This window comes from Chiloscyllium punctatum, chromosome 12, assembly GCF_047496795.1.
Source record: "Chiloscyllium punctatum isolate Juve2018m chromosome 12, sChiPun1.3, whole genome shotgun sequence".
NCBI lineage: Eukaryota > Metazoa > Chordata > Chondrichthyes > Orectolobiformes > Hemiscylliidae > Chiloscyllium > Chiloscyllium punctatum.
Window position 1 is genome coordinate 33,013,977 of NC_092750.1, and position 21,219 is coordinate 33,035,195.

General features: G+C 41.1%; 1 protein-coding gene across 5 annotated transcripts in view; it reads right to left on the reverse strand.

Annotated features, from left to right (window-relative positions):
- Positions 1-21,219, reverse strand: part of chdh (choline dehydrogenase) — a 97,722-nt gene that overhangs the window by 12,610 nt on the left and 63,893 nt on the right. For all 5 annotated transcript variants that reach the window (XM_072582301.1, XM_072582299.1, XM_072582297.1 and 2 more), the window contains one exon: positions 11,208-11,359. In XM_072582301.1, the coding sequence (XP_072438402.1) occupies positions 11,208-11,359 (152 nt within the window). The remainder of the gene's footprint in view (positions 1-11,207; positions 11,360-21,219) is intronic.

Genomic DNA, 21,219 nt, shown 5'->3' on the forward strand with positions numbered 1-21,219 from the left:
CCGCAGATAAACGTTTGCAGCTGAAGGAGCTTCAACTCAACTAGTTTGAGCTGTGGGCTAAACTTCATTCATTACGTTGCATCAGGAAGGGGCAAGTTACCTGGTCTTATTGTTCCATAAGGCAGTCACATCACTTAGGTTAGCTTTGTTTGATTTTGTCAGTGGCTAGAGACAGGAGGTTGTGACTGTGAGTCAGGCAGTAAAGGGGGGCACAAAGTTGGGAGTAAGGAGTCTCAGTCCTTGCAATTGTCCAACAGATTAAATGTCCTTGCAGCTTACATAGACAAAAGCGAAGGTTATAGTGTGGATGAGCTTGCAGATCATGGTATGGTGATGCAGAAAGCTAATCAAACAGAGATGTTAAAAGGAATGTGATGGAAACTATTCTTAGCACGTAACAGCGAGAACCTAATAGATGACTACGTTGCCTGTCCAGTGGAAAGGTTCAGGACACTGTATGGGAGGGGGAGAATCCAGTTGTCATTGTCAAGTTGTTACAATATCATGGGTAAGACTAGGAAGGAGGTTCATGCAATGGCAATATGAAAAGCAAGGATCTAAATGCAAAGGCAGAACCTTAAACTCAATAATGTCTGAATTAATGCTGTGTTAAGAAGGTTTATGATTCAGGTTTCATGATTTAAAGTTCTTATTATTTAGAAACTTAGGCTCTAAAGTGGACAGAACCATGTTTGGTTTAGGTTTGATTTGATTTGTCTAGATTGAGAGAGTTGGGGGTCATCGTTTTGGTTTTGGTTTTAAATTCAGAGAGTGATTCCAGGTTGTCTGGAAATCTGAGCTGAAAAATGTGTTGCTGGAAAAGCTCAGCAGGTCAGGCAGCATCAAAGGAGAAGGAGAATCGACATTTCGGGCATAAGCCCTTCTTCTGGAATGAGGAAGGTGTGCCAAGCAGGCTAAGATAAAAGGTAGGGAGGAGGGATTTGGGGGAGGGGCATTGGGAATACGATAGGTGGAAGGAGGTTAAGGTGAGGGTGATAGGCCGGAGAGGGGGTGGGGGCAGAGAGGTCGGGAAGAAGATTGCAGGTCAAGAAGGCGATGCTGAGTCCGAGAGTTGCGACTGAGAAAAGGTGGGGGGATGGGAAATGAGGAAACTGGAGAAATCTGCATTCATCCCTTGTGGTTGGAGGGTTCCTAGGTGGAAGATGAGGCGCTCTTCCTCCAGACGTCATGTTGCCCTGGTCTGGCGATGGAGGCGGCCAAGGACCTGCATGTCCTTGGCGGAGTGGGAGGGGGAGTTAAACTGTTCAGCCACGGGGCGGTTGGCTTGGTTGGTGCGGGTGTCCCAGAGGTGTTCTCTGAAACGTTCCACAAGTAGGCGGCCTGTCTCCCCAAAGTCTGGAAATCTGTTTATATACCTTTAAATGAAGCTTTTCAATCTACAGAGGAGAATAGTTGAGTGCAGTGTGAACAATGGTAAAAGAGAGAGAAAATGTGGGTTTAGAAAGACAGAAATAACTAGAAGGTCATCGAGTATGTAAATTTCTTTCAGAGAGAGAAGTAGGTCATACAGAAAGCAAATGGCCTATAATAGCAGCAATGCACTTCAGCAGTGTTCAAAACAGGCAGAGCAGAAGAAAATAAGTTCTGTGCAGATTAATGTCAGTAACAGAAATGCCCAGAAACAGAAGGCTGTGGAAGCAGAGTTCAGGCAACTCTTTTTATGAAATCAGTAAACAGCGTTACTAGATTGATTAAGGGTTTCAGGAAGAGTCAGAATTTTTTTAAAATACAGAAGTTCACCAAACAGAAAGCAATTACAGATATACTCATTGAAAGTTAATTTTAAAATGGAAACAGGAAGATGCTTCATTGACATTTGAGCATCTGCTGGATTATTCTTTGAGGGCAAAAAGGTTGAATCTCCACCTCTAATATGTGTAATAAGACTATTTCAAATACTTTTGCACAATGTGAAAGAGTTCTTTTTAATAACCTTTTTTTTGTTAGAAGTACATTTTGTTAGAAGCTTTTTGTGAACATGTTCAGTAACTGAGTACAATGGTACACACAAATTACCAAAATAAAACTTATGGTCTATCAAACCAGGCTTCAGTTTTGGATCGGACTTCACTGTATTATCACTAACTGGAATCATAACAAAGTGGAGCTCATCTGAGATTGAAATTTGTTGAATTTAGGAGGGATTTGTCAATCTTTAAGAATGAGTAAGTGGAAGTACTGAGCAAAAAAAAACCACTGGAGAACTGTAGTGAAGTATGTCCCACAGATTGAAATTTTGGAATGGCATTGACTGTTGTTAAGATTTTTCTGGGAGTGGATAAGAGAGGAGAAAGACAAAGAGTGTAATAAAAAAGGGAAACACAATTAAAAATAGCTGTCTCCAAAACAGTTCAGGCAGAATAGACTAAAGTCCTGAGTGTCATTTTAAGAAATAAATGATCTGCATTAGCAGTTGCTTAAGGGATTCAGTAAGACAATTAACTGAAGAAATAGTTAACGACAGTGAATGCAGGAGTTTGCCCAAATCAATTTGATTAGGAACTTTAAAGTGGAAATTGGGTGACCCTTCACTCAGGTTTGTATATCTGTAAGGTTGTGTTAAAAGAGTTGAATCCTTGCTTCTGAATCTTGTAATAGGATTGTTTCAACCAGCTCTTATATAGCATAAAAAAAAGAGTCCATTTCTTTCCTTGTATGTGTAGAAAACTTGGATATCCTTTTCTTAAAAAGTACATTACTAGTCTCTTGTGAATACGTTGAGTAACTGACTCTGACTGTAAACAGATTCCGAAAGTAAAACTTATGGTTCAGGTTTCCCTCTGGGATCTGATTTGACCAGTACTACTGTCAAGTGGGATATTAACACCTGAGCCACATGCACATTGAGATGGGGTACAGAAGGTTAGTGAATAAAATGCATTACTCAAAGACAGATGTGGGAGAAGTAGGTTCCAATTTGTGAGATACTGGCACCGCAGCCTTGGAAAGATGGAGCTGTTCTGTTGGGATGGACTTCAATTGAACTTGCTGGAGGTAATGTACTCATGAATGATACAGGTAGGGAAGTAGAGAGGGCTTTAACTAATCAGGAAGAGTAAGGAATTATTGAGGGGAAGACTGTGCAAATTAAATGCAAGACTATAGATAAAAGTAGCAATAAATGTAAAGATAAACAGAGGATGATAGGAAGAGCCAATGACTGAAACCATAAGAGCATGTCAGCAAAGAGGACCAGAGGTCACAAAAACCTGAATTAAGGACTCTGTATCTGAACATCAATGGTATGCACAATAATTCATATGAATTGAGAGCTGAAATAGAAATTAATTTGTATACACTCATGCTTATTACAGACATAGCTACACGGGAACCAAAGCTGAGACATGAATATCTAAGGGTACCTAACAATCAGAAAGCTGGGTAAAGGTGCCGGGGTAGCTTTGTTAATTAGGTGTACCTTTGAAAATATGACCCGAGTTCGAAATGCAGAAAATGTTTGGATGGAACTAAGAGGCAGAAAGTGAGGATCTGAAACCTGAATACAGGCTGAGGTAACTAGTTGTCAGGAACAACCATTTAACAGATGCTCTTAATAACTTAGGCAGCAATAAAATGGCTTCTAGGCTGCAAACTGATAATTCTGCTAAAGCTGCATAAAATGGCTTTTAAGTTACTAATTGCTAATTCTGCTATAGCTGCATAATTGACTAACCACAGTCTGCTTCAATAAAGAATAGCAGACGATGGTCCCTTTACAGCATAGAAATAAGTGGACTAGATAAGACATTACTGGCCAGCCTAATTGACCTTCAGATGCAGGCGCAATGGCTCGGTTAGTGAGATAACGCTGGCCTCAGTGTTGGAAAACAAAATTGGTTCCCAGGAAATATCACTGGACCAAGTAACTGTCAAATAAAGCAGTATTGCGTATTGATTGGTAATTGTTTGAATGTACTGTGCGGTCATAGCCTGTACCCTTCTTTAAGGAAAGTATCAAAATGTTTTTGTTTTAAGCCATGCGTGCAGTTCCTCCGAGGAATACAGATATACACAATCTCTGTGTTTCGGGATGCTCTGTACCTGGCCATATGAAGAAATAAAGAATGAAATCTTAAAGAACCAGACTGATTGTGAGTGCTTATTGACCATTCACAGAACAGAAACACCCGTACTAGCTACCGCCCCCTCCCCGCACCCCCAGGTCCAGACAGAGTCATAGTGATAGATTTGTACAGCATGGAAACAGACCCTTCGGTCCAACCCGTCCATGCCAACCAGATACCCCAACCCAATCTCGTCCCACCTGCTAGCACCCGGCCCATATCCCTCCAAACCCTTCCTATTCATATACCCATCCAAATGCCTCTTAAATGTTACAATTCTTCCAGCCTCCACCACTTCCTCTGGCAACTCATTCCATACCCGTACCACCCTCTATGCGAAAATGTTGCCCCTTAGGTCTCTTTTATGTCTTTCCCCTCTCACCCTAACCCCATGCCCTCTAGTTCTTGACTCTCCCACCCAGGGAAAAGACTTTGCCTATTTACCCTATCCATGCCCCTCATAATTCTGCAAACCTCAGCCTCCGACGCCCCGACGCTTCAAAAGAAGCAGAAAACTTTGATGTGAGTTGTTTATAGTTCACCACGCGTCAATGAAAATACAAAGCACAGTATGAATTAATTAACCAGAAGTGAACCTAACAGTGATAATACAGCAATCGTGAAGGATTTCAATAGACTACAGTAAATAGGTAATACTATTTAGTACAATTGTTGCAAAGTACAAACTCTTCGAATATATGCAAGATATTTTTCTCAGAGCAGCATGCAGAGGAACAAAAGGAGAACAGGCTATTTCAGACATAGAACTGTGAAGCCATCAAGGGTGTTATTCGATGAAGAAGAAAACTTCTAAGGTTGTTTAAAAAAGCATGTGGATTGGAAAGATTTTCTGCAAAAGACCAAGTTAAAAATCACACAACACCAGGTTATAGCCCAACAGGTTTATTTGGAAGTGCTTGCTTTTGGAGCACTGCTCCTTCATCAGGTAGCTGTGGAGCAGGATCATAAGACACAGAATTTATAGCAAAAGATCTCAGTGTCATGCAACTGAAATGATATATTGAATAAACCTAGGTTGCTGTTAAGTTTTTCATCTTTTAGAATGGGTTGCAGGTTTCGGTTCATCAATACGTAAATCCCAGAACTTCTTTCCAGTCATATTCTCGAAATAACTTAAAGTTTTATTTAAAAAAGATGACATCTTAGCTCAGACAATGTATTGAAAGTGTGAGGTTAGAGTCTGTCTGTATCCCAAACTTTAGCCCAACTGGTTCTATATCCAAAGTAGGAATTTATAAAATGTTATATGGATTGACTGCCTATAGATTGTGTGCTTTTTAAAGAAAATAGAATGGATCTGCAATTACAATTCTGCAAATGCAAATTCACCCCACAGACTTATATGTGTGTGTGCGTACAGCGGTCAGGGACATTTGACCTCGAACCCTCGGGTAACCATCCTCCAAGGCGGACTTCAGGATATGCAACAACGCAGAGTGGCCGAGCAGAGGCTGATACCCACGTTCAGTACCAATGATGATGGACTCAACCGGCACCTGAGGTTCATGGCACACTACAGGTGACCTCACTACACTACACTCTCTCACACTCATACAAGCACACATACACACACACTCCTACATACTCTCACACTCACGCAGACCCTCTCTCATACACACGCTCTCTCTCAGACACAGACACCTCCTACACTCTCACCCAGGCACATAACCTCTCACAGGCTTATACTCCATCACACTCAGGCATACACTCTACCAAGCATGCACACACGCAATACACACTCTCGCCCAGATACACACATGCGCACACAATCTCTCTCTCCCCCTCACATGCACGCACACACACACATACACATATAAGTCTCTGGGGTGAATGTGCATTTGCAGAATTGTAATTGCAGATACATTCTATTTTGTTCAAAAAGCACACAGTTTGCAGGCAGTCAATGCAAACAGTGTACGCACGTAACGTTTTAACCTCACACCTTCATTGTCTGAATTGAAACGTCACTTTTTTTTTAATAAAACCTTAAGTTATCTCGAGAATGTAGCTTAGATTAGATTAGATTAGATTCCCCAGAGTGTGGAAACAGGCTAACCAGTCTACACCGACCCTTTGAAGAGGAACCCATCAGAGCCATTCCCCCTGACTAATGCACCTAACACTATGGGCAACTTAGCATGGCCAATTCACCTGACCTTCACATCTTTGGACTGTGGGAGGAAACCGGAGCACCTAGAGGAAACCCACGCAGACACAGGGAGAATTTGCAAACTCCACACAGACAGTTGCCCGAGGCTGGAATCGAAGCTGGGACCCTGGCGCTGTGAGGCAGCCGTGCTAACCACTGAGCCACCATGCTGTGTGACTGGAAAGAAGTTCTGGAATTTACATATTAATGAACCGAAACCTGCAATCCATTCTAAAAGGTGAAAGATTTAACAACAATCTAGGTTTGTTCAATATATCATTTCAGTTGCATGACACTGAGATCTTTTGCTAAAAGATCTCTGCCTTATGATTCTGCTCCACAGCTACCTGATGAAGGAACAGTGCTCTGAAAGCTAGTATTTCAAAATAAACCTGTTGGAATATAACCTGGTGTTGTGTGATTTTTAACTGTGTCCACCCAGTCCAACACGCACCTCCACATCATGGTAAAAGACCAAGAAAGAGATTGTTTTTTTAAAAAAAGAGTACATTTAATATAGCAATAACTTAGCACAAAACATAAAAACTGACTTTAAAAACGTCTACAGCTATGTGTGGGGGAGGTGGTGGTACGGGTATTATCACTAGACTGTTAAGTCAGAGACCTGACAATGTTCTGGGAACCCGGGTTTGAATCCCACCATAACAATAAGAGTCTAATAATGACCAGCAACACTGTTCTCAGTTGTCCTAAAAACTCATCTGGTTCGCTAATGTCTTTTAGGGAATGAAACTGCCATCCGTACCGCGTCTAGCCTACATGTGACTCCAGACTCACAGCAGTGCGATTGACTCTAAAACTGCCCTCTGAACAATTAGGGATGGGCAAGAAATGTTTGCCTAGCCAGTGACATCCACATCTCATGAATCAATTTTTTAAAAAAAAGGAAGAGAAGAACAAAAACAAATGCCAGTGTCTATTAACACATAGTTTCACTTGTAATTATGTATGATGTTTCCAGAAATGTTACACATCCTGTAGAATTTCAATGAGATTATACACAAAGGAACTGCAAATGTGCAGAATAGAAGCATCCTACTGAATGGAGTTCAGCAGGCCAAAGTGAGGGAGTGGACTTAGGGCATAGACAAAGTCAGGAGGGGAATAGTGAGGATGAGGATGGAATGAGGAAAAGGAGGGAGTGAGGGAAGAGAAGAGCACGCAGAAAGGGGGGGTGATGAAGGAGGATCAGGAGGAAGGTGAAGTGTGGAGGTGGGAGTTAGAGCATTGAGGGACAGGAGAGAAGACAGGTGGTAGTTATGGAGGTGGGAGGGAGGACAGAGGGTGGAAAGTGATGGGAAGGATGTGAGGGGTGTTGGTGAGAGGGAGGATAGTTCATCCCCTCCCCCATTTACAACCAACCCCCAACACCCACTTCATAACCACACCAAGTTTAAAGCTGTATCCACTTAAATGCGCAAATTTAAGTCATACATCGTACATATGCAGGTGGTGTCAATGGACATGGCAAAACAGATATGGATTCAGTAAGCAAATGCACTGTGTCTGTCTTCACGGATATCAAAAAGACCTCCCAAGAATAATGGTAAATCCAGAGGCTAATGCAAGCAAGGAACTACAAAATATTAATGTATGTAAAAACGTAGCGCTAGAGAAATGAATGGGACTTAATGTGAACAAATCTGTTCAACCTGATGATCTATATCCCAGACTGTTGAAAGATGTGACTGCAGGGGTGATAGATGCATCAGTGCTCTTCGTTAAAACCCGATAATCTCTGGAATAATCCTGGCATACTGAAAGATGTTTAACGTAACCACACAATTTAAGAATGGAGGACAAAAGAAAATGGGCAGGTATAAATCTGTTAGCCTAACATCAATCAAAGGAGAAATCCTAGAATTTATTTATTCAGTCGTGAGGTATGGGCTTCACTGGTTGAGCTGAATTGGCTTCTTAAACTACTGGAGTTGTAAATAGTGCGGAATATTGTGCAATTATTAGCAAACATTCTCACTCCTGACCTTACTATGCTAGATAAGTCTATCTATAATAAAGGATTTGTTAACAGGACATTTGAACATAACAGCAGAACTGGATATAGTTCACATGGATTTATGAAAGGGAAATAGTGTTGGAGCTTTTGAGGACATAACTAGGAGAATAGATGGGAAATCAATGAGGTTGTTCATTTTGGAAAGAAAAACAAAAATTTAGAGTGCTGCTTTATCCCAAGCTCTGAACAACGTGAGCAATGGTGAGTCAGTTGAGAAAATATGGTGAGAATGGAAAAACAACATTTTCAACACTGAGGGGAAAAAATATCTGATGTTCCACCAAAGATTTTAACAACTAGATGAGACTCTTACTAGTGAGTGGTGAGGGGCCTATTTTACATGTGTTAATGTCTTATCATTACCGAATTTCATCGAATGTATATGCAGTTTGCCCCAAACAGTGGAGAGAAACTGATGATGACAATTCCCAGCATGAAAGTCTGAATGGGTACCTGTTAGCAACAGCTCACCAGGGCCTCCGCTAGGCCTCTATGTTGGCCAGCAATCCACACATATCAGAGCACACTCCACGGGCAGTGACTGACTACATCCTCCGACTATGGAGACTGGATTGGCAAAGCACCAGCCTAAAACCAGTATGGCAAATTTGGGACTCACTTTAAATACAGGTCTGCAATTTGGAGCTGATATACACCCTACATTGTAATACTACTGCCAATCTGTTATATGCAGAGATAGGCTCTCATTACATGCATTGGAACAGGATGTATCTCAGGGCTCCTAGTTTGCTTTATCTGGTGCTAAGTAACTGAGCACGGTTTGGATGCTCACTGTATCTCTTCCTTGCTTTTAGACAGATACTCAAGCAGCTTTCCATGACTGTGGTCAGTCAGGGTGCTGATTCTGTATCAGTCAGGAAAGATAATGAGGTAGTCCAATTGAATTAATGGGAAGCACAGAGGGCAGGAAAGATTGTTAGTTTGGGAGGTGGGGTGGTTGAGAGCCATTGAAGAAGATGTTGGATACAATATTGAGAGTGGTAGACTACGAGTCTTGGTAAAAAGTAGATCAAATGGCAGTATTACGAATATGAAGTAGCAGTGGCAAGATGATAGTACTTACCCTTAACACACAGAGTGTCAAAGTCATTTACCTCTTTGTGACATTGTTGAGGATTCCTCCATTTTGTAATGGAGGAATCTGTAGTAATCTTGGGGGCTACTTCAGAGCAGACTCATTTGACAAATTTGCAGCTGAAGTTTAAATATTGCACCCAAGCCGTGAAGGCTAGAAGTTCAAAGCAGGCATTTCACTGCTGAGAGCAAGACAGTGCAATAGTCGTACTGCTGAGGGTGTGGTGTACACTTAATAAAGTGAGCAGTGTAAAACTGCATGAGAAAACCTTCCATGAAACTCCCCAAACTTGACATGTAACTTACTTTTGAGAAAATTCAACTGCAGTATTGTTTTTAGTAGAGAGGGGCTAGGAAGCATTGAACTAAGGAATGTAAATGTCCTTGTTCATGAGTCTGTAGGGGGTGAGATGCATCAGTGGTCATCTCTAAAATTCTATAGTCTCTGGAATGATCCTGGAATATTGGAAAATGTCTAATGTTATCGCACTAATTTAAGACTGGAGAGCAAAAGAAAATGGGGAGCTTCAGATCTGTTAGCCTAATATCAGTCGTAGGAGAAGTACTAGAATCTCTTTTTTATTCAGTCACTAAAAGTTAACATGTATATACAACAAATAGTTGAGGTGGCATACGGTCTGTTGGCCTTTATCATTATAGAATTTGAGCTTAGGAGCAAAGATGCCTTACTGCAGTTATATGGAGCTTTCACATGACCACACTTGAATTGTTATGAGTAGTTTTGACTTCTTACGGAAGGAAAAATATATTTGCTACTGAAGAAGTGCAACACATGTTCACCAAACTAATTCCAGGGATGGAGGGACTATTCTATGAGAAATTATTATATGGACCCAAATTCTCTGGAGTTTAGAAGAGTGCAAGATGATCTCAGTCAAACATACAAAATCTTTAGATTGAAGAATCTATGTGTGATGGTTCCTTCACCTGGCTAGTGTTGAGGTGTGGGAAGGGGAGGTGGCTACAATTGGGGACACAATCTCAGAATAAGGTGTAGACCAGTTAAAATGGAGATGAGAGGAGTTTTATCATTCAGAGGATGAAGAACATTCAGAATTCTCAGAGGATTGTGAAGCTACAATTGGTAAGTATGCTTCGATACTGAAATTGATAGATTTCAGCACAGTAAAAAACATCAAGAGAAAATGAGATAGTGGAGGAAAATGGTGTTGAAAATCAGTCATAATGAATGGTGAAATGGGCTCAAGCGGCTGCATATGTTTACTTCAATTTCTTATGCTCTTAAATATAACTTCAGTAATATGGAGAAACTAGAGAGTATAGGGTTGTTCCCTTAAGCAGAGAAGGTCAAGAGGGAAATTTAAAAGAAGTGTTCAAAATCATGAGAAATTTTCACAGATTAAATAAATGTTTCCAAAGACAAATGGATTAATACCCAGAGAACAGAGATTTAAAATAACTGAGAACAAGAGGGAGATGTGGAATTGTCTTTCCAAATATTTATGATAGAGAAGGCATTGCCTGAAAAAGTGGCATAAGCAGATTCAAGAGCAACTTTCCAACTTAAGTTAAACTAAATTAAATTAAGCTTAAGTTCATTTCACAGACAAAAATACCAACTACATATCCAATATTTTGGAATGTTGAAGACTTTCAAATAAATTTCTGATGAAGGCATGAGAACATTAGGTTATCTGACAATTCCTGCAATGGTGATGGAACCTCCTGCAATGGTCATGGATTGCATTTGATTTGGATGCACCGTCAAGTATTTTTACATATATAAAAAATGAGAAAAAAATGCAGGGACATCAAATAAATGCAATGCTTACAGTACCTTTATTGGTAATCCAGCTTGAATGAATTCAACTCCAATGGCTTTGGTGCCATCAAATAAAATTTTTGTTACAAAGGTTTTCTCTTCTGCTGTTAGGTTCCTGCGTAACAAAGCAGGGTGCAAGTAGGCACTGGCCGCACTCCATCTTTTTCCTGAAATATAGAAAATTTTGACTATAAGTAATGAAGTAACTATTTAATCTGCATTTTTTGTAGCTTGCAATGGAAAGATATAAAAATTACATTCATCATAAACTTGGCTAATCAAGTTAACTTTCCATGACTCAAGTAATGCCTTCAATATGTCCCTACAGTGTGATTTGGAAATGCTGGTGTTGGACTGGGGTGTACAAAGATAAAAATAGTGACTATCACCTGATGAAGGAGCAGTGCTCCGAAAGCTAGTGTGCTTCCAATTAAACCTGTTGGACTATAACCTGGTGTTGTGTGATTTTTAACTTTGAACTCCCTACAGTTAGTACTACTGAATTTATTTAAAAAGGACTTTTGAAAAACTTATTCCATAGTAATTATCTTAGATTCATGTGCGGTAAATAATGTTTTATATTTTTGCTTACATTGTCACTGTGCTCATATAGTGCTAATGGTAACCTTTTTTAAGATTTATGTCTGACACCAAGCATATCAAAAATGTATCCATCGGGTTACATCCAATTCCCGAAATCCATTTTGCTTTAACTCACTTGTAACCCAGATTTATTTGTGCATTTTTGTTGGTTTTCTGTCAACAATTTCCTTAGCCTTCTGAGGAAGTACAGGCATTGGTGTGCTTTCTTGTTTGTAGCATTGACATGGATGGGCCAGGATAGATAGTTGATGGTGTTTATTCCTAGCAACTTGAAGCTCTCAACAAACTATACTTCAGCAGCATTAATACAGATAGGGATGTGTCCTCCATTCCACATCCAGCTCCTTCATTTTGTTGACATTGAGTGAGAGATTGTTGTCTTTACACCAGATCACTAAGCTATCTATCTTCTTCCTGTACTCTGTCTTGACATTGTTTGAGATCCCCTGATCCTCTGGCACTGCTTGACCTGCTGTGCTTTTTCGAGCTTCACACTTAACTGACACTGACTTTCCAGTATCTGCAGTCTTCACTATCTCCGAGTTGTTTGACGTCCAACTCACTATTATGGTGTCATCAATTTAAATGGACTTTGAGCTGAATTTGGCAACACAGTCGTGAGTGTATGAGGAGTATAGAAAGAGGCTGAGTACGTAGCCAGGTGGAGCACCGGTGTTGCAGATTATTGTGGAGGAGGTGTTGTCGCCTATCCTTCCTGATTGCAGTCTGTGGGTCAGGAAGTCAAGGGTTCTATTGCAGAGAGGGAAGCAGAGTCCCAGGTCTCAGAGTTTGGAGATAAGTTTTGTTGGAATTATGGTGTTGAAGGTGGAGCAAAAATCAATAAATAGAGGAGTCTGACATAGGTGTCCTTGGAATCCTTGGGATCAGTGTAGGGGCAGGGAGATGGCATCTGCCATGGACCTATTGTGACGGTAGGTGAGTTGTAGCAGATTAGTGCATTTGGGAGGCTGGAGGCGGATGTGTGCCAATACCAACCTTTTGAAGCACTTCATAATGATGATTGTCAGAGCCACTGGGCGGTAGTTTTTAAGGCACATTGCCTGATTTTTGTTCGGCAGTGGGATGATAGTGGTCTTCTAGAAGTAGGTGGGAACCTCACATCGTAGTAAGGAGAGGTTAAAGATGTCTGCAAATACTCCTGCCAGCTGGCCTGCGCAGGATCTGAGTGCACGGCATCCAACCGGGCCAGTCGCTTTCTGCACTTTTATCCTTGTGAAGGCCAATCTAATGTCTGCTGCAGTTACTGTGGGTACAGGTGCAACTGAGGCTATCAGGGCAGGTGGCATCATTTCACTGACCTACTATTCAAAACAAGCATAGAATGCATTAAGCTCATCAGAAAGGGATCAGCGATACTACTCAACTTCGCTTGGCAGCTCATTATATCATATAACTCTTGCCACAATCGACATGGGTTCGTGTGGTTAGTCTTGTACTCTAGTTTAGTCTGGTATTGAAGGAGCCAATGTGGTCACAAAGACCCCTGTCACACCAACTCGTCACCTCTATTATGTTAACTTTTAGGTTGAGGTCCCTATCATTTCACCCACTTTCAATTTTCCTGTAGGGATATGGGTTTTGGAAGACTTAAAAAATCACAGCTCTTTCAAAAATTCATGACCACTGGGAGAAGCCTGCTGAGGAATAAGAAAGGTTGACACCTTCAAATATTACTATTAGATATTAAATCATAATGTAGATGCATTTTTAATGCAATGGTCCTGCCAAATTAAGTTGATTTTTACATTGATCACTATTCTGGCAGTATCAGCATGCAATACAGGATTTTTACCATGAAGAAAGTGCCATGGTAGAAATAGTAAAAATAAGGAGTATCCTGTCAGCCTCTGCTGCCATGTTTTGTGCTGCGATTTGAACTGATTGACAATACTGACTGGTAGATAGCCATGCTTTTGAAAGCTGTACAACATCTCTGCACCTGTTCCTCTTCAATGACGGCACTCTACTTTTGAAATGGAAATCAAACATAATTAATATGCCTTACTTAAGTTAACAATAAGACTGTCAGTTTGAGGCAACATACCTGGAGATTTTTGTTATTACAGGTGCATCCAATCTGAGTATTGATTAAATTTCAAAGCAGGTAAAAACAATAACTGCAGATGCTGAAAACCAAATACTGGATTAGTGGTGCTGGAAGAGCACAGCAGTTCAGGCAGCATCCAAGGAGCAGCGAAATTGACGTTTCGGGCAAAAGCCTTTTCTAGCACCACTAATCCAGTATAAATTTCAAAGCAGTCAAGCACTTCAGCTCAACAGGTGGTCTGTTGATCAAAAAATGATTGCCACCTTTAAGAAACTACAACTGCAAACTATGCTTTTGGTGTGGTTATTTGTTTGTTTATAAAGCTAATTGGCACTTAAATTATTTTAATTATTTTAGCACTGGCAAAGCTTTTTTCCAGTATGAGTGATAATAGATTTGATTTTATGATTTTATTAGATCATTTGAGTTTAATTTCCCTCAATAACTTTAAAACCATTACTTTTGCACTGTATACAGTGAATACTGGGTGAGAGACAATGGAGAGTACACGGGGAAATTAAAGTAGCACAGAGATGGCAGGGGTAATCTAAAAGAGCACAGAGCAACAAGGGGTGAAGGAACTTGGAGGTTGCTTCAGCAACAAGGGACAATAGAGTGGTATGGTGAGAGTTCAGGTTTACTGGGTTGGTTTTTAAATAACGTTAGGAGTTGAGCCCCTGTGCAAAAAGGCAAGAATCCTAAACAAAGTCACATATGGGTCACAGGTGCATTTCAGATGCTGGAAAATGGCACAGAACTTCCCAAGCACACATGAAGACACAGCCCTGCATGCAGTCTTTGGCTTTCCATGACATGCATATATGTCCCATTATGACAAAAGCATAGACACTTATAGCCTATATAACAGAATCAATATCTGTCTAATCAAAATTGCACACACACATTCTACTTTTTCAGTTTTTGGCCATCACTGCATGGAATAGTCTGCAAAGATTCCAATGAGTCAAGATATTAAGCTTATTTATGAACTAAAAAAAAGCTAAATGATCACTCTGGCATTTCCAATTTTACAAAGTGCCACTACCACCAAGAATTTCCAAAATACCAAAATACCAGTGACTTACCAGATTCCTTTTGATTTGATTTTAAAAATAAATATATTTAAATTCTCCTTCCACCTCATTTAGTTTCATCGGCAGACCGCCCATCTTCATTCGGAATTATTAACTAAGCTATTGCACAAAACCTTTTGCAGTTTATGCTCTCCTTTACCCTTGATCAACTTGCCAATAATCAGTCTTGAGCAATGCAGAAAGTTTTCTTTCTCAACAGTGTTTGATGCACTGTTAAGGCAACAATCACAGGTACAGAAGATGCCCAAGTACCAATGAGCCTACCATTCAACAACAATCTCATACTTGAAAGTCAATTAACTGCAGATACCAGATAGTCTGGCTTCTACAATTTTAAATAAATAAAGACAACAGTAGAAATTGAGCTAAATCATCAATGTAAATAAAAAATGCTTAATAATTCTGGAAAAGTAACATCGTATTTGTTACTGAGGAATGGAGCCAATTGTTATGATCATGTTAGAGATTGTTAATATTTACAGTGAAAACGGAACATCTCAATTAACCTACAGAGCCGTGCCTTCAAGTTCCACACTTATATTCAAAAACATTGAGCAGTCTTGACAGCCTTCTGTGGTAAATAATTCAACTGATTCAATACATCCAGAGAGAAATTCCTCTTTATTTCCGTCCTAACTGAGCAACCCCTTACTCTGAGTTTATGCTCTCTGATCCTGGACTCTCCTCCAAGGGAAAATAACCTCTCAGAATGCACCATATCCACACCCCTAAGGAACTGTTTTTGTTTCAATAATTCTAAATCTCACTTTCCCCCACCTGCATCCACCTATCACCTTCCCAGCTACCTTCCCCCCAGCCTCAGACCCACCCTCCTATTTACCTATTAGACCCCTCCACCCCCACAACATTCCCAATGAAGCGCTTATGCCTGAAAAGATGACTCTCCTGCTCCTTGGATGCAGTCTGACCTGCTGTGCTTTTCCAGCGCTACAGTTTTCAACTCTAACCTCTAATGTGTACAAGTCAACCTAAGCAACCTCTCCTCATAAGACAGTGCCTCCATATTCAGAATCAAACTATGAACTTTCTCTGGGCTGTCTCCAATACCAGTATATCTTTCCTTAGTTTACTGTTTTTCAGTGTAGTCCAACTCGTGCCCTGTATACTTTTAATAAGATTCTGTCATTTTAAACTGCATTCCATTTGAATAACAGACAACATTTCATTTGCTTTCCCTGCTGAACCTGTACTGTAATGTTTTGTGAATAATGCAAATTATGCACAAGCACCAGCAAATCAGCAACTTATTTCTCCCACTTATCTAACCAGTCGAGACTCCCTATACACTCAAACTGCTGCGTCATCCTTACAACTTGTCTTCCCACTTACTTTTGTGTCATCTGTATCAATGTTCCCCTTATCCCAGCTCCCTCTGTTCTGTTTGTTAGCCAATCCTCCATCCAGGCTGATATAATATTCCCAATAGTCCTGGCTTAAGAGTATCTTACCTTAACAGCTACCTTAACATATCAGTCTTTAGCTCCACCGGGTCCCCTGATACGTTTTCTCTAGTGATAGTTATTGTAGCTATTTCCTCTCCCGTTCTATCCCCTGCCATCTCTCAGTCTTCCAGAATAACTCTGCTGGCTGCATTCTGCCACAGGCTACATAAATGTCAGTGTAGACTTTTTCCTCTAGCTGTCCACCTCCCCTCACCCACTCCAACCTCCCGCCCTCACAACACGCAGCCCTCCACTCCCTGCGCTCCAATCCCAGCCTCTCCATCAAACCCGCAGACAAGGCGGTGGGCGCAGTAGTAGTGTGGCGCACTGACCTCTACACCACTGAAGCCAGACATCTCCTTCTATTGCCCCCTTGATTATGATCTCACCTCCCATCACCAAACTATCATCTCTCAGACCATCCACAACCTCATCACGTCTGGAGATCTCCCATCCACAGCCTCCAATCTCATTGTCCGTGAACCCTGAACTACCCGATTCTACCTCCTACTGAAGATTCACAAATCTGACTGCCCCGGTCGACCCACTGCCTCAGCCTGCACCTGTCCCACTGAACTCATCTCTGCCTACTTTGGCACTGTCCTGTCCCCCTTAGTCCAGGAACTCCCCACCTACGTTCAGGACATCACCCCCTCCCTTCACCTCCTCCAAGATTTTTGTTTCACCAGCCCTCAACGCCTCATCTTCACCATAGACATCCAGTCCCTGCACATGTTGATCCACCACGACGAAGGCCTCCAAACCTCCGTTTCTTCCTCTCACACTGTCCCAACCAGTACCGTTCCACTGACACTCTCATTTGCCTGGCTGAACTGGTCCTCACCCTTAACAACTTCTCCTTCCAATCCTCCCACTTCCTCCAAAACAAAGGGGTAGACATGGGCACCTGCCTGGGACCCAGCTATGCCTGCCTCTTTTTCAGGTACGTGAAACAGTCCATCTTCCACAGTTACATCGGCACTGACCTCCACCTGTTCCTCCGCTACATTGATGACTGTGTAGCACTACCTCGTGCTCCCATGAAGAGGTTGAACAGTTCATCAACTTCATCAACCCCTTTCATCCCAAACTCAAGTTCACCTGGACCATCTCGGACACCTCTCTCCCCTTCCTGGACCTCTCCATCTCCATCTCCAGCGATTGACTAACCATGGACATCTATTACAAGCCCACCGACTCCCACAGCTAATTCGACTACACCTCCTCCACCCTACCTCCTGTAAAACTGCCATCCCTTATTTCCAGTTCCTCTGCCTCCACTGCATCTGTTCTCAGGAAGACCAATTCTACCTCAGAAAGTCTCAGATCGTCTCCATCTTCCAAGATTACAATTTCCCTTCCCATGTGGTCGACGATGCCCTCCAGCACATCACCGCCAAATGCCGCACCTCTGCCCTTGAACTCCACCTCTCCCAACATAATCAAGACAGAACCTCCCTGGTCCTCTCCTTCCATCCCACCAACCTCCATATACATCGCATCATCCTCCACCACTCTTGCCACCTACAAACAGACCCCACCACCAGAGTTATATTTCCCTCCCCACCCCATCAGCATTCCAGAGAGATTATTCCCTCCATGACTCCCTCGTTAGATCCATGCTCCCCACCAGCACACACCCCACTCCTGGCACCTTTCCCTGCCACCGCAACAAGTGCAAAACCTATGCCCTCACCACTTGCCTCACCTCTGTCCAAGACCTCAAAGTATCCTTCCACATCCAACAGAAATTTACTTGTACCTCCCACCAATGTCATCTACCGTATCCGTTGCACCCAATGTGGTCTCCTCTACGTTGGGGAGACAGGGCGCCTCCATGCGGATCATTTCACAGAACATGTCTGGGACCTCCGCACCAACCAACCAATCCCACTGCCCCATGGGTGAACACTTCCACTCCCCCTTGCAATTCGTCAAGGATATGCAGGTCCTGGGCCTCCTCCATCACCAAACCATTAACACCTGACGCCTGGAGGAAGAACACCTCCTATTCCACCTTGGGACCCTGCAACCACACGGGATCAATGTGGATTTGAACAGTTTCCTTATTGCCCTCCTCCCACATTATCCCCGTCCCAAGCCTTCAATATGTCCATCACCTTTCCCATCTATCCGCTCCACCCTCTTCTTCGACCAATCATCTTCATCTATCTATCGCATTCTCAGCTACCTTCCTGCCAGCCCCACCCCCTCCCATTTAGCTCTCAGCCTCCCGGCCCACAAGCCTCATTCCTGATGAAGGCTTATGCCTGAAACATCGATTCTCCTGCTCCTCAGATGCTGCTTGATCTGTTGTGCTTTTCCTGCACCACACTCTTGACTCTGATCTCCAGCATCCGCAGTCCTCATTTTCTCCGAATTGCTACAAACTAGGCAAATCTTTCGGCTGCTTTTTGCTTCACAACATCCAATCAGCCTGTGCTTCACCACTGTTTGCAGAGTTAATGATAAAGTTAGTACTTTATCTAAGTTCAAGTCTGATTACCAAATACCTCATGTTCTATCGCTCCCAACCTCATTAGAGGCAGATTACAAAAATGCAAAGTTACAACTGCTTGGATTCTGTGAAAACCATACACAATTTTAACAAAATAATGTTCCACCCAGCTCCAAAACAATGCGGCGTCCTTTTAGGATATCCTCAAGCAGAATGTGAATTAATTATTTTACGATCAACAATTTTTTTTCTCTGTAACCTGTATAAATAATTTAATTTACTCAGAGTTTACAATCCTTTCTTCAGAATTCCTATTTTTAAAATAAAGCTTCCTTATAAATTATCTTCTCCCAATCTCTCTTGCAAGACCTTGCTCGACTACAATCCTAACAATAGATCATCCATTTTTCAAATGTAATAAACCCAGACATGCTTGAATTATATTTATATAATAATTGTATTTACCAGCTTGTTAATCAAATGCTTCCATTTCCCTTCTGCTAAAACTCTGATTCCAAAAATACAAGTTATATTATTCTCAAACTTATGAATTATGAACTGGATAATGTGTAACAAATGTAAATTTTAAAAAACACTTTGTTTTGTATTATTCCTCCTTCGTGAAATTTCCATAAAAAGCAGCAATTTATTTAAGAGAAGCAAATAGTTCAATAATATCTGAAATACATAACATACACACGTTCTGTGTGTGTGCTCATATGTACAGAAAAACACTGATGTGGGCAGAACCAAGTCACATTTTTTCACATTCCAGGAAATTGCTCCTTACAAGAAATTATATGAACTATCTTTTCACAATTTTAGATTTTGTCAGAAATCAATTATATGTTGTCCCAAGATTCTTCTACTATCATGAAAAACATTGCTTGAACCCTCCAAATCTCTAGTTCCCACACTTTGGTCAAGGGTCTATGTTGTGGATAAACTCAGGTAAGGAAAAATGATAAGCTATTTCTGTGAAGAATATCACTGTTTAGTCTAAATCTTGTCCTCACCTAACATCTGCACAAAGAAAATTTCCAATAGCAATCACTGAGGAGAAAAGCAGAAACGTTGTATTTCAATAGAAATAGTAATAAATTACAAGTTAGCAATTTAGCTTCTGACTTTTTGGTTTATATAACTCAATACTGCAAATACCTTTGCAGTCCAAAGATAAAACATTGCATTAAACCTAAGTTTACCATAATACTCTACAAATACCTGTGGGAATTGCGGTAGTATAAGAATTCTGGGGAAGTTCAAAACGTTAACTGGAGTATGTCTGCCGTTGAGATGATGTTCAAAGGCCTCATGATTAGCTATTGAAAAGTAGCGATTTCTATCATTGTTCTTGCCAATAGTTATCGTTTGATCAGCAGTGATAAATCTGATTGATTGATTATTAACCCCTTCACTGTCACTTCACTATGGGACTATGCTGTTCATTGATCAACTGCTTTTGTTTATTCTACCGTGACATTTACACTCCAGTAATTACATTTCAAAAGCAATTTTTTTTCTTATTCTTTCACAGCATGTATGTAGCATTGGCTAGGTCAGCATTTGTTGCTCGTTCCTAAGAGCTTGCTGCTGAAGACAGTTCAGTATCATTGCTGTGGGTTTAGAGTCACATGTAGGACAAACCAGGTAAGGACAGCAATGAATTAGCAAATCAGATGTATTTTTCCAACAATTGACATGGTCATTAGACTCATAATTCCAGATTTTTTAAATTGAATTCAGATTCCACCATTTGCCACAACAGGATTTGAATTCAGGTACCCAGAACTTTACCTGGGTCTCTGGATTCATAATCTTGCAATAATACCAGCCTCCCTTAAATTGGTTGAAAATTTTGAGAAAAAAAAGTGTCTTATAAATGCAAACTCTTCACTTCTTGACGATCTAAGACATTCTTTATGTTTAATGCTGCGATGAAAATTCCAATTCTTCCAGAAAAAAAAATGTAATAATGAGGTCATGCAGCTTTTCATTCCCACACAGTCAACTCAAGAAGTGACAAATTAATGTGAGGAATGAACGGGCCGACAAACTTAATAAATAATATATTTTAATGAAGTGAAGTATCAACGTATTGTTGAAAGGGAACATCATGAAAAGATGTTTGTGACCAGGACCACACACTGAGCAACGACTGGAAATTATATAACAAAGGAGTAGGAAAGGACAGTCCAAGATATCAAAGACACACAACTTGCAACAGTACAACTCTTGGCACTGGGCCTATAGAGAGAGTCAGCTAGTCTGAGAAGCAATGCATGAATTCAGTCAAAGTAGCAGAAAGGCAGATAAACTGGCTTCAAAATGTCTAAAACCA